Consider the following 14,593-nt stretch of genomic DNA (forward strand, 5'->3'; position numbering starts at 1 on the left):
GGAACTTAAATGTTTAATTTACTTACTCCTTCCCATCCTGGAAGGTTTTGCACTGATCCCCAAAGATCTATTAGTTCATCGAACCAAAGTCTGAAAAGAACAGGTAATAGAAATTACAAAAAAATCTGTGGTGTTCATTTCAACTTTTCACAGTGAAGATTAATTTAAAAATGTTAAATAACAGCATTTCAGTATATTTTCATTGCTTCCCTATCATCACTCAGCTTTTCTGGTCAATACCAATGAGACATTTTTAAAGTGAGCTTCAATGCTTTTATTCATCTGCTGTGAAGGTCAAGCTCTGTTAATATAGAACTAGTCTTTCCATAATTAAACAGATTTTGTTACAAGTCAGATAAATATTTTAGGCACTCTTCCATTTATTGTTTAATATAAATTCATACATGGTCCAAATAAAGAATCTATGGGTCCCAAAAGCTCCTTTACTAAGTTTACAATTCTAACAGTTTTGCCAAAGACTCTAAAACTAAATGATAAATGATATGAGTAATTTAGAACAGAATAGTACAATTATTTAAAATACTGATTCAACTACAAAGGAAGTTTTCAGAGTAAAAAAGCTTATGTTAAGTAATTAAAAGACAGAGTAAAACCAATTACCAACCAAAGATACCAATACCATTCAAAAGATGCACATTTAACTGAGTCTATACTTTTTTCATTTAAATTCTGTCAAAATATTTGAATGCAAGTAATGCAACTGCCCACAACATTTTCATACATCCATATTTCTGAAAATCACTCACTCATTTAATAAAAGAGAGAGACAGAGAGATAAAGTAGCAGCAGCTGCTTTAACATTAGCCAAACAATACTGACTTGAAACCTTTATGGTGAAGTTCTGGTGGCAAAGTAGTTGGAAGAAACAGTTCAAAATAACTTATTGCCTTCTGCATTGTCACATCAAATGGACACATTAATGGTCTCCATTCCTGAAGCATCTCTTGTGTAGCATTTTCTGGGAAATACCTGCATGAATACAATTACAATGTATCATTATAATTTGATACTGGGAATGCTTCGGAATTTAAAAACATGTACTTTTAAATGTTTTTTTTAATAACTAAACATAACTCATTTATGAATATTGAGACTAATGAAGGCAAATGTTTAATGCCTCCTGAACATTACCCTGGAAAGTTGCAGGTAGTCGCATGTACTGAAATTGACAAATGTTTTGAAAATCTTCTAATTTTTGAGAATGAAATTCATGGTCAAAATCAGCCAAAAGACTTCTAATGGGTGGTATTTTTTTTTACTGATCCTTTGCAGTGTCCTACATGGCACGATATTAAATTCTTCTTTAAGTTTCAAAGAAAATAATGTTTCTTCTGCACAAATAATGAAATTTACTAAATATCCAATTATATTCAAATTAGAACTAACTCTGAAAATTAAAACAAACAAAACAAAAAGAAAAGGTGACTAATGAATTACTTACGGCCTGCAGCTTTTAACAAGCGTTTTCAGTACATTTTCAACAGAACTGTTAGAAGAAAAAATGATAATTACTACATAGAATATATTACATTCCAAGTCAACTTCACACAGAACACTGAATCATTCAATGTGCATAATGATCACTTGATGCAATTAGACACAATCCGTGGACATGCACAGCTTAATCCACCACTTCCTAATGAAACTAATCACTAAGATTAGTGCTGCCATAGTAAATGAAATGACTATAGGTAAGCCTTGTTGAGGGCACAGACTACAGAAAGCTCTTAGAGCAAATTGCATATGAAACACACCTTTGCATAGAACTGTAGACATTAGAAACTGAGACTAAAGTCATTAAATATTTAATGAGTTTAGTTTTATCTCAAGGAGTGGTGGCTCTGAGACTAGGGGATCTGCATTGGCAATCGGAAGGCTGCCGGTTCGAATCCCATAAATGCCAAAAGGGACTCTGCTCTGTTGGGCCCTTGAGCAAGACCCTTAACCTGCAATTGCTGCATCCTGGGTATGACGTTAATCTGCATGTAGGCCCTTCAACCCGCAGAGAAAAACTTGGGGGTTGGTGGCAGAATTTTCACTCCAGCCACCATAAAAACCTCACACGGCTTCACTCCATCTGAACTAGTGTGGTGCTGAGGTGTCACCCGCCACATGGCTGCACTCGGGTCCTAAGTTGGTTTGTCGTGTGGTGGTTGCGGCAATGCGCGGTTATCAGCGCGTGCTCCTTACCTCTCTCTCAAATAAACTTTGCTAATACATACACACTCGAGTTTGTCTTACTATACACTAGATCTAGTATCCTGAAACCTTAATGAAATCATCCATAACATTATAATCATTACCAGTTTATAGATACTTGTATATGGGGACTACAGTGCATCCGGAAAGTATTCACAGTGCATCACTTTTTCCACGTTTTGTTATGTTACAGCCTTATTCCAAAATGGATTAAATTCATTTTTTTCCTCAGAATTCTACACACAACACCCCATAATGACAACGTGAAAAAAGTTTACTTGAGGTTTTTGCAAATTTATTAAAAATAAAAAAATTGAGAAAGCACAAGTACTGTATATAAGTATTCACAGCCTTTGCCATGAAGATCAAAATTGAGCTCAGGTGCCTCCTGTTTCCCCTGATCATCCTTGAGATGTTTCTGCAGCTTAACTGGAGTCCACCTGTGGTAAATTCAGTTGATTGGACATGATTTGGAAAGGCACACACCTGTCTATATAAGGTCCCACAGTTGACAGTTCATGTCAGAGCACAAACCAAGCATGAAGTCAAAGGAATTGTCTGTAGACCTCTGAGACAGGATTGTCTCGAGGCACTAATCTGGGGAAGGTTACAGAAAGATTTCTGCTGATTTGAAGGTCCCAATGAGCACAGTGGCCTCCATCATCCGTAAATGGAAGAAGTTCGAAACCACCAGGACTCTTCCTAGAGCTGGCTGGCCATCTAAACTGAGCGATCGGGGGAGAAGGGCCTTAGTCAGGGAGGTGACCAAGAAACCAATGGTCACTCTGTCAAAGCTCCAGAGGTCCTCTGTGGAGAGAGGAGAACCTTCCAGAAGGACAACCATCTCTGCAGCAATCCACCAATCAGGCCTGTATGGTAGAGTGGCCAGACGGAAGCCACACCTTAGTAAAAGGCACATGGCAGCCTGCCTGGAGTTTGCCAAAAGGCACCTGAAGGACTCTCAAACCATGAGAAACAAAATTCTCTGGTCTGATGAGACAAAGATTGAACTCTCTGGTGTGAACGCCAGGTGTCACGTTTGGAGGAAACCAGGCACCGTTCATCACCAGGCTAATGACATCCCTAGAGTGAAGCATGGTGGTGGCAGCATCATGCTGTGGGATGTTTTTCAGTGGCGGAACTGGGAGACTAGTCAGGATAAAGGGAAAGATGACTGCAGCAATGTACAGAGACATCCTGATGAAAACCTGCTCCAGAGCTCTTAACCTCAGACTGTGGCGACGGTTCATTTTTCAGAAGGACAACGACCCTAAGCACACAGCCAAGATATCAAAGGAGTAGCTTCAGGACAACTCTGTGAATGTCCTTGAGTGGCCCAGCCAGAGCCCAGACTTGAATCAGATTGAACATCTCTGGAGAGATCTTAAAATGGCTGTGTACCGACGCTTCCCATCCAGCCTGATGGAGCTTGAGAGGTGCTGCAAAGAAGAATGGGTGAAACTGGCCAAGGATAGGTGTGCCAAGCTTGTGGCATCATATTCAAAAAGACTTGAGGCTGTAATTGCTGCCAAAGGTGCATCGACAAAGTATTGAGCAAAGGCTGTGAATACTTATGTACATGTGATTTTTAGGTTTTTTTTTAATAAATTTGCAAAAACCTCAAGTAAACTTTTTTCACGTTGTCATTATGGGGTGATTGAGGAACAAAATGAATTTAATCCATTTTGGAATAAGACTGTAAAATAACAAAATTTGAAAAAAGTGATGTGCTGTGAATACTTTCCGGATGCACTGTATATAACTTTTCCTTAGTCCAGTATTTAAGAACATTACTACTCTTATCAATATATTTGTGAATATAAGTGAAATAACTTCATGCAATTTTGAAAAAAAGGAAGTTCAATTTTATGAACTCTTACATAACTACATAACAAAATTTGCAAAATAAATTTAAAACATGAACTTTCTCCCTAATGCAATCTTCCTTTTGATATGCCATATATGCCTTTGTTTTAAGAATGAGAATGGGTCCTAATAAACATTGAAGGCCTTAAATTAAAGAAGGACAGGAAGAATAAATTGATTCTAGCACATGGTCTTCCTTATTTATGCAAAATTGCAAAGAGAAAGGAAGAAAAAACAGTTTTGTTCAAGCAGGCCACATTTAATAAACTGTAATTGAGACAGGCAAGCAAACACCAACATTTAAGCATAACCTGATTTCACCTTCTCTTTTCATAAATTTAATCCACTTCTCTGCTGTTGATCAACTCCCAACATATAATATGTTTAATGAGTTTTCAGGTCGACCTGGTAATGCAATATTGCTGTCATTCCAGTAAACAAAGTGATTGTTGTGACCACACAAAAAACGTTAGTGAGATGAAGCCAATGTAGATTCAGATGAAACAAGCATATTTGGTGACACAGATTATTAGTTATTATACTACACAACATGCCAGCCACAAAAGTCAATGGCCCAACCATGCACTGCAATAATATGAAGATGTTTTAAGAAGGAATTAACAATGGTAAATGCTAACTTTAAGCTCAACAAACACATATGTAAAACAGAAATTGTACATGAACTAAACCAGCCTCCACACTAAATACTATTAATGGATAGAATTTGAATACCAACTATTGTGGATGTTTTAAATAAGAATTCAACCGGCCTATGCTTTCTTTTTTTTTAAATGTACAGTATTACTCTTATTATATATTTCATTGCAATTAAAGTAAAAAATGCTTGTTTCAATTTATGGAGAAGTCATCTAATACTTGAATACTAATAATAACATTAAAAATTATATAATTGTACATCTTTGTAACCATTTCATTTTAAGTTAAGTAATTTGCAACAAGCACCATTTTACTGTGTCTAAATATTCTTTCTATATAAGCCATCATATGGACACTTGACCAGTTAATTCCCTGTTAGCAGCCTACTTTTCCAAGAGCCTGCTATAGATCTTTTATTAAAAAAGGTACATTATGAGACAAAAAAAAAATTATATAGTGGAGCAATAACTCTTCTTTGCTGCTATCACCAGTAGTGTTTTAAAAGATATGCATCGGAGTATAAATGTGGTGCTATCATCTTAAATAGTTTTACCAGAACACCATTTGTGCATGTATTGACTCTCTTTGGTTTCATAAGGTACACTAACACCACCAGTGAGTATTACACTCTCAGTATATCTTAGTAAAATTAAAAGGTGGACCACTGTACACATTAGTGGTATGTTTTTTGTAACACAGCCTTTTCATAAGGTCAGCAGTACAGGTATATTCTGTATGTCCCACTAAAATACAAGAAGGGGAGTTAATTCACTAGTTAGTGTTCTGTTGCTGTGTGTGTCTTATGGGGAATGCAACAGATATGCAGCAATAACACACAATGGATAGAGTTCAGATTTTTAACACTATCTGTAGTGCCTTATAGCTCATCATACTGTATGTAAGGAAACAAACACGACAACAATCATTTAACCACCACAAACTGCAAATGCTCCAAAACACTCATGAAGTCAAACATGTTCACAACTTACTTTACCCTATACAGTCAACACAAAAGAGAGCTTTCTATAAACAATGTCTACTGTCAGCAGTTTGCAGGTACTATCAGCAGCCCAGAAATTGTATACTGCCACCCGTGTTTTAATGTCTGCAGCAATGTCAGTAGTAATGGACTCCAAGCTAGCACTTGCATATCCAAAAGCATATTTTGTATCAATAGTGTTGGGTTTTCTAAATAAAATTATTTTATCCAATATCACCAAAAGCAAGATACAGAAGCATTGCTTTCTATTGAACAAAATATATTTCCAATATTGGTCCTTGAAGATACCAGAGAATGTTTCCTATATCTCAAAATAAACAGAAATCACATCAGAGATGATCATACATGGGTCCATTTCTAAAATCCATCTTTTCCACTGCAGGATAACGACAAGTTAAAGTCTATCTCTGCTGAGATAAGTTAAGGTGTTAAAAAACACTGCATACCAGCCCATTACATGATACACTAACACACACAGCCACGCCCACCCACACCAATTCCACTAAGGGCTCGTTTATACTTCACGCTCAGAACATGTACACGCACGCATCATGGCTGCCACCCGTTCCCAGCATTCATTTGATGCGTTCTCTGAGCAGGTCCTCAGAAATTAATGCAACATGTGCGCGAGTTGCAGTACCAACAAAAAAGTCAGGGGGGTGCAGTGTGATAAAAGTTGGAATGTGACATCAGAGTCTCTGTTTACTATCTACTGTACATGTGACAGAAAGCCGAGTCTATGTGGATCCTACAGGATCAATGTGCACACTTCGATGTTTGATGAATGGTTTGATGTGGTGAAGCAAAATGCTGATATATTGATGCATTCGTGGTGCTTTTAAATTCAAGCGTCGCATATTCCCAATCCTAACGACACAATATATTTTAAAAGTCTCACATACCATCTTTTTTTTCTGGGGCTTCCTCCTGACCTGACAGCAGTGGCAAACAGGAATAGATCACCACACACAACACATTAAATGTAAGATATTCCAACTCCCTACACATTTAGAATCCTTAGATTTATATATAAAATCACTTTCATGATGAAATACATTAAAGTATGTATGTTACATTTTACAGATAAATCATTAATTTTGTTTAAATAATGAATACTGTTAATAATTACACACATGGGGGTGACATGGTATTGGAGCAGTAGCACTGCTGTCTCACAGGGAGTCACGTTGCTGGTGTTCCCTGCCTGGAGTTTACATGTTTTCCTGCTGGATTTTCCACAGTGTGCTCCAGTTTCCTTCCAAAGATATGCAGATTTGGTGATACTTAAATGACGCTAGTGTATGTGAGTGCTTGTATTCACCTTGCGATGAGTTGATGCCCCTCCAGGGATTGTTTCTGCTTCATGCATAATGCTTGCTGGAATGGACACATCCCTGGATTAATGGATTCAATAATTAAATATCCTTTTCAGAGATATTGCAGTAAGGTGTCATCGGAATTTAATGTGTATTCCAGGCAATTCACAACACAGTGAAGCCAAACCTGTTCTCAACGTGATAATTTCTTGCACTGCCACCTGGTGAATTCTTCCAGATTTAAGTAAAGTACACGCACAAGTATAAACAGTAAAATGCTTGTGTGGCAGAAGCATCCCCTGGAGCATGCATCACGTTGTGTGAAGTATAAACTTGGTCTTAGAATCACCTATTAACAAACCAATTAACCGAACAGTCACAAATTTAGTGTGTGAGAGGAAACTGGAGCTCTGTGAGAAAACCCACATGGATATGGAGAAAAAGTACAACTCTAAACAGGCAGTGATCAGAACTGGTATCAACTCTGGTGCCTTGAGCTGCAATGCACAAGCATTACACATGCTGACTGAGGACATAAAACAGTTAAATACTTTCACATCTACATGAAAAATGTACCGTAGATCCCGTTATATAAACCGAGAATTTCGTCCTAGATTTTTGGCTTGGAGTTTGGGGGTCGGTTTATACAACGAGTATCGTTTCAGATTCAAGATTTCCAGCGCAATGCCGGTTTTGCCGATGAATACGGAAGTAAATAATGGCGAAACCACAGAGCCATCTTTCAGATGAAGTAGTAACTTTGCATGCCGGTACTTTAAATTAAATAAAGAATTTATTCAAAAAGTGTTTTAGTTGTTGATTTTATTAATAAAATTTATAATAAATTATCGGGAAGTTTAACATTAAATTTTTTGTTTTGATTTATGATCAACATCTTGCGTTACGAAACGGATGCGGTCACGTGTATTCGCTTGCGATCGCAATTGAAAAGAAGATGGACATTGTGTGGAAATATCTCCTCCCTTTCTGCAGCACAAAGATATCAAATTAAATGGTGAGTACAGTATGAAATTGTTTATGGAATAGAATGCCTTTTATTGTCACTATACACATCTACAATGAGATTAAAAGCAGCTCCTTCAGTGCAGAAAAAAGTTCTGTATAGGGCTTGTATGGTTGTTTTTTAGCTTTAGCATAACGCTGGATCTGCGGCCCCGCTTCTGCTTTCTTTCCCTCCTCCGTCTGTGTTGTCTCCTAGACCCGACAACAATCCACGGAGAGCCCGCTGGTCTCGCTATGTTGTCTGGGATGTTGTGCGTGTGATGAAAAACACTCGAAACAGATGTCTGGCTCTGGACACCGATGTCTATAAGGTTCTGAATGGTGTAGCAGATGTTCGCCAAACTGATCGTGCACAAACAAGGACAAAAAAAAGTACAAAAACAACAAAAAAGTGCACTGAAAAGGAGAGCCCTGAGCCGCTGCGACCATGCGTGCTGCCATGCTCCTAGCTTAATTGAAGTAGGCTAGGCACTTTTTATAACTTTTTGGTTAGTACATTAGAAAAATGATTGGTGTTTTGGTAAATTATGCGCATTATATTATATATCAAAAATGACGGCAGTCTCAAATTCTCGCCGATAAAAATTATAAATATACCCGAAGAGACACTTTTAAGGAAATTTAGAAAATTTTGCTTGGAGAAGGGGGTCGGCTTAAATACCGGTCATCAGCAAATACATGTAATTTAGTAGGTAGAGAAGGGGTTCGGCTAATATACCGGGTCGGCCTGTATTTCGGGATCTACGGTATATGTATATTATTCAGCATATTTTTTCATACTCCTATTATATAGAACCTTTGGAATTATGTGAAAAGCAAACAATTATAAATAATAAATACAGAGTGTTTTATTTTTGAAGTTCTAGCTTGTGTAAAATGTTCTCAATAAATCATTGCACACCGCATTCAAATAAAAACATAAATATATAAACAAACAAAAAGAACAAACTTCTCTCTTACCAAATGGTAAGGCAAAAGAAGATGATGAAAGTTGTGTCCAACACTGCTGCTATAAAGGACACCCTCCACAAACATGCAGCAAAAATATTACGATGAACAGAGTTAAAGCAATGTGCAGAAATTAAGCAATGCTAGAAATGTGAAAGGCAGCTAATGTCTGTAGAGATGAATAGGTTAATCCACACAATTTCATCGTAAAGGAAAAGTGGGTTGTGTAACCTTTGCAAATACACCCATACAAAGCCATTTTGGAATAAAAAATTAGTCTAGCATGAAATGATCTTGGGAAACAGGGACCACCTAGAAAATGTGGGAAAGGTGCTATATAAATAAAATGTATTATTATTATTATTATTATTAATGTATATTAGCAAAAGTTCTTGCACCTGGAGCAACAAATGAAGGAAATAAAAATGGAATTGAAATGCATTTGGGTCACATTTCCAACAAAGAAACAATGAACAGAATTTTGCTCTCATGCATGAAAAAGAAGAAAGGGTTGATGGTAAAAGGCACTTAGATATTTAAGTAAAAGAGAACTTAACATATATAGTGATATCAATGTGAAGAATGAGGAACAGGTGGATATAAAGGAACAGAGAAATATTTGAGGTGCAGGTGGGGGTTTACTCCCAAAAAGAATCTATTGGTGAAACCAATAGCGATGGTCACCAGGGATCTATTTGAGTTACTGCTTGAAAACAAATGAAGAGGATTCTGAAATAGAAAAAAAGCGTTGAACTGAGAGGCCTGAGATGAACGATTGGGAGACCATAGTTATTGTTGGAGGCAAAAGGGGAGGAGACTGCATAACTGCTACATGCAGAACAAGAATGTAGATGAAGACCTGGCAGTAGTAGCATGAGTGAAGGGAAGAAGGTCTGCGACCTGTTTCTCCTTTCTAATTTCTACAGGACCCTTTGTAAATAACTGGGGGACTAGACACACTGCTATGGAGTAAAGGACACAAGACCAAACGGTAAGGCAAAAGAAGATGACGAAAGTTGTGTCCAACGACATAAAAAGATAAACAGTCTCCCCAGAGGTACACTGGTACAAGAAGCTTTGTGAACCCTTTAGTATAATCTCTATTTTTGCACAAACATGAACTAAAATTTGATCAGATTTTTATGTAAATACTAAAACCAGATAAAAAGAACCCAATTAGACAAATCACACACAAAATATAATTTCAATAATTTATTGGGGAAAATTATCCAATGTTATATATATTTGTGTGTGAACCTCTAAGAATATTAGTTCATTTGAAGAAGAAATTACAGTCAAGTGTTTCAATCAATGAAATAACAATCAGTGGTGAGTGAGGAAAGCTCTGCCCTGTTCAGAGAAATACTGTATATCTGGGTCTTCACTATTCAAATCCGATCTACACCACAAGGGTTTGTGGAAACATGTCATATCTCGGTCAGGAAGATTTTGGAAGACCACAAAAAAAAAAAAAAAAAAAAACGTTGACACCAGGCTGGAAGAGATTACAAAGCCATTTCTAAAGAGTTTGAACTCCAAAAGTCCACTGTTAGTCAGACATTGTACACATAGGAGAAATTCAACACCACTGTTACCCACCCCAAGAATAGTTGACCAACAAAGATCACTACAATAGCAAAATATGTAATATTCCAGGAGGTCACAATGAACCCCAGAGTAATGTCTAATTATCTAAAGGGCTCTCTTGCTTTGGTTAAGGTCATTCTTCAAGAGTCCACCATCAAGATAACAATAAACAACAATAGTGTGCATGCATGGCAGTTTTGTAAGGAGAAGGTCATTACTGCTCATCTACGTTTGGTAAAGCTACATGGATAAACCAGAAGGCTATTGGAAAATGCTCTGTGGATGAGTCCTATGTTCCTATAAAAACCATTGTGGAAGGAACTGAGGCAAGCTGTTCATGCAAAGAAGCCCACCAATATTCCTGAATTGAAGCAGTTATGCAAGGAAGAATGTGTTTAAATTCCTCCTAGCCAATAGGCAGGCTACCAGAAATGTTTAGTTGAAGTTATTGTTGCATAAGTTGCTGTTTGATAATTACTTATCTCTCTTGTGTAAGTGACCAATATTTTTTTATCTTTTGTATACTATTTATTCATTATTATTATCTACATTTAATGTTTTTCTATGCATGAAACTACAGGGCAGATCCAAGCAACTACTGTATAGGCCAGTAGACTTAAGATGCATCACAGGAAAATTAATGGAAGGAATAATTAAGGATAAGATTGAGCAACACCTGGAAAGGACAGGAGTTATTAGGAACAGTATGCATGGGTTTAAAAGAGGCAGGTCATATTTTACTAACATGCTGAAATTCTATCAGGAGGCAACAACATGATCAAAGTGGAGCTGATGATATTATTTATCTAGACTTTCAGAAAGCATTTGATAAGGTGCCACATGAGAGGTTTGGCATGAAATTAAAAGAAGTAGGAGTTCAGGGTGATGTCTTTAGATGGATGCAGAATTGGCTCAGACATAGGAAGCAGAGGGTGAAGATGCAAGAATTGGCTGAAGTTAAGAGTGGTGTTCCATATATATACACATATATATATTATACTAGGCTGACGTGCCTTTTAAGGCGACCAACGTTTAAGTTGACCACTTCTTAAGGCAATTCAATATGTAGATCAATTTGATATTTTATACAAACTCATTAATTTGGTTATATTGCATTTGAGTGGTATTATTTTAATACTCGTAGTTTCTGTTATTTTTGTGATGAAATTTAAACTTTTTTTCAATATTGAGGTCACCCTTTTGAACCCCCCTGATAGTAGTAGTAGTAAGTCTGTGATAAGCGGAATACCGCTACGCTTTGCACTCACGGGACGGAAGGACAATCCCGACCGCTTTTATATAGTGAGAAAGAAGAAGAAGATATCGCACAGTCTGGAGTAGAAAATCATCTTTTACCTGGAAAAACGAAACTACAAATCCCATCGCATTGCAAAATGGACGGGCGTGTGTGAAACTCCGCGCCTGCGTAGCACTCACGGGACGGAAGGACAATCCCGACCGCTTTTATATAGAAGGATATATACAGTATTATATATACAGTATATACACACACACACACACACACACACACAATCAAATCGGGCTACAAATTCTATGTTTGTGAAATCCATACTTTCTCTGCAAAGAATTATTTGTTTTTTGTTTTTTTTAAGTCCTTGAAATGATTTTGCTATCATGGCACTGATTTGTGCTTAAAAAAGACCATTTCGGCCAATGTAATGAATAGATTCCTGTTTAAATGGGGCTGCGAGACGTGAACTCAGCTCTTTGGCGTACCTCATTTGATTTTTTCCGGCAAACAAATTTTCAAAACAAACCGTATTTTACGACTCTAATCAGAGTCAGAGTAATAATTATGTTGCCGTGATCATTTTAGATCTGAGATCGGCTAAAATTTAAACAATGACCGTCATTACTCAGTTTGCCAATAGGTGTCAGAAGGACGGATGCCAAAACCGAACTGCCCAAAGATAGATTTTGATATACCAAGCAAATGGCGATACATTCTAAATTACTTACGGTTCCAAGGCTGTCGACCTTGTCAGTCCTGGAAAGTACACCCCACCAAAACAACGTTCCAAAAACCAACCAAACTTACTGTTATCAGCTCGAACCAACACCAACTTACTATACTTTGCCACCAATGGCGTCACTGAAGCATTCGAACATTCTTAGCCAATCATGCAATACTGCGACCACGTTTGCCACGTTATGTTCTAACTACAGAGACAGAGCCCCATTGCATGGTTTTAACTTGTATTGAGTCGAGGTATTGACGCGAACACCATACATACGGGGTATTGACGCGAACGCCATATATACGGATAGTATCAAACTATATATATGGCCAGATTTATGCAGATGAAATTTAATGTCAGTAAATGTAAAGTGTTACACATAGGAAGTAAAAATGTTAGATTTGAATACACAATAGGCAGTCAGAAAATTGAGAGTACACCTTATGAGAATGATTTAGGAGTAATGGTGGACTCTAAGCTATCAACTTCCTGCCAGTGTTCAAAAGCCATTAAGAAGGCAAACATAATGTTAGGTTATAAAGCACGATGTATGGAGTACAAAGTCCAAGGAGGTTATGCTTAAGCTTTATAATGCACTGGTAAGGCCTCATCATCTGGAGTACTGTACTGAAGTTTGGTCTCCAGGCTACAAAAAGGACACAGCAGCACTAGAAAAGGTCCAGAGAAGAGCAACTAGGCTGATTCCAGGGCTACAGGGGTTGAATTATTAGGAAAGATTAAAACAGCTGATCCTATAAAGTTTAAGCAAAAGAAGATTAAGAGGTGACATGATTGAAGTGTTTAAAATTATGAAGGGAATTAGCACAGTGGATCACGACTGTTATTTTAAAATGAGTTCATCAAGAACATGGGGACACAGTTGGAAACTTGTTAAGGGTAAATTTCACACAAATATTAAGAATTTTGTCTTTACACAAAGAATGACAGACACTTGGAATAAGCTAACAAGTAGTGCGGTAGACAGTTAAGACTTTAGGGACTTTCAAAACTGGACTTGATTTTTTTTGGAATAAATAAGTGGATAGGATTGACGAGCTTTGTTGGGCTAAATGGCCTGTTCTTGTCTAGATTGTTCTAATGTTCTAATACATAAATATGTAACATCTGACAATTTTCCTTAATAAATAAATGAACAAATGTAGTGTTTTGTGTCATTGGTTTGGGTTCGGTTTATCAAATTTTAGTAACTATGTCAAATTTATTCAGAAATGGAAACATTTTAAAGGGTTCACAAACGTTCTAGCACCAAGTTAAAAAAAAAACATACAGGCTGTTAAAATCTATGTAAATCTGTAACAACACATATAATTACAGTGGGAATGTATTACACTATAAATTTAAACTTTATTTCTGTTTTATAATAATTTCTTTTGTATTCCATTATGCAGCCTGAGCATGTTTATAATCTGTATTACAGTGTCAAAGGAAGCTGGAGATTATTTTGGTAGCATGATGTGCAAGTCACAAACTATACTTGGATGGAATGATAGCCTACCATAAGGTAAGCTTTAAATAAATAAAACTGCACAATCATCATTGAAGGCATGAAAAACAAGGAATTGAAGAAAACTAAAAATATTTCCTGATTTCAGCTACAATTAAAAAAATAGCTTATCTGTATCTGGGGGCATCACAGCACTGTGGTTACTTTTATTGTGCCACAGATCCAGCATGCCATGTTTGTGTACTTTGTGGAATACGTCCTTTGTCTCTGTGTACACATAGGCTTCCTTCTGGGTACAACAGTTGTACTTCCACATCCCAAAAACATGCAGAATGACTTAACTGGCGATAATAAACTGTCCCCGTGTACATGGGTGTCTTGCAATGACCTGGCTTTTTTGAGGACTGTTTCCTTTTATGCGCCCAGTGTTACCAGGAAAGGCTGTACATTAAATGCATTAATTTTTATTTAAAAAAATAAAAAATAAAAAAAAGCACAGAAACATGCTAGTTTTTAAACTGTTTAGCTCAGC

The 14,593-nt window shown here is 36.9% G+C and overlaps 1 protein-coding gene across 2 annotated transcripts in view; it reads right to left on the minus strand.

The window, feature by feature from the left end:
• Nucleotides 1–14,593, minus strand: part of psme4a (proteasome activator subunit 4a) — a 173,720-nt gene that overhangs the window by 113,796 nt on the left and 45,331 nt on the right. For both annotated transcript variants that reach the window (XM_039739140.1, XM_039739139.1), the window contains 3 exons: nucleotides 1,463–1,507; nucleotides 841–990; nucleotides 27–90 (listed from right to left, as the gene is read on the minus strand). In XM_039739140.1, the coding sequence (XP_039595074.1) occupies nucleotides 27–90; nucleotides 841–990; nucleotides 1,463–1,507 (259 nt within the window). The remainder of the gene's footprint in view (nucleotides 1–26; nucleotides 91–840; nucleotides 991–1,462; nucleotides 1,508–14,593) is intronic.

Source organism: Polypterus senegalus, chromosome 16 (genome assembly GCF_016835505.1).
Source record: "Polypterus senegalus isolate Bchr_013 chromosome 16, ASM1683550v1, whole genome shotgun sequence".
Classification (NCBI taxonomy): domain Eukaryota; kingdom Metazoa; phylum Chordata; class Cladistia; order Polypteriformes; family Polypteridae; genus Polypterus; species Polypterus senegalus.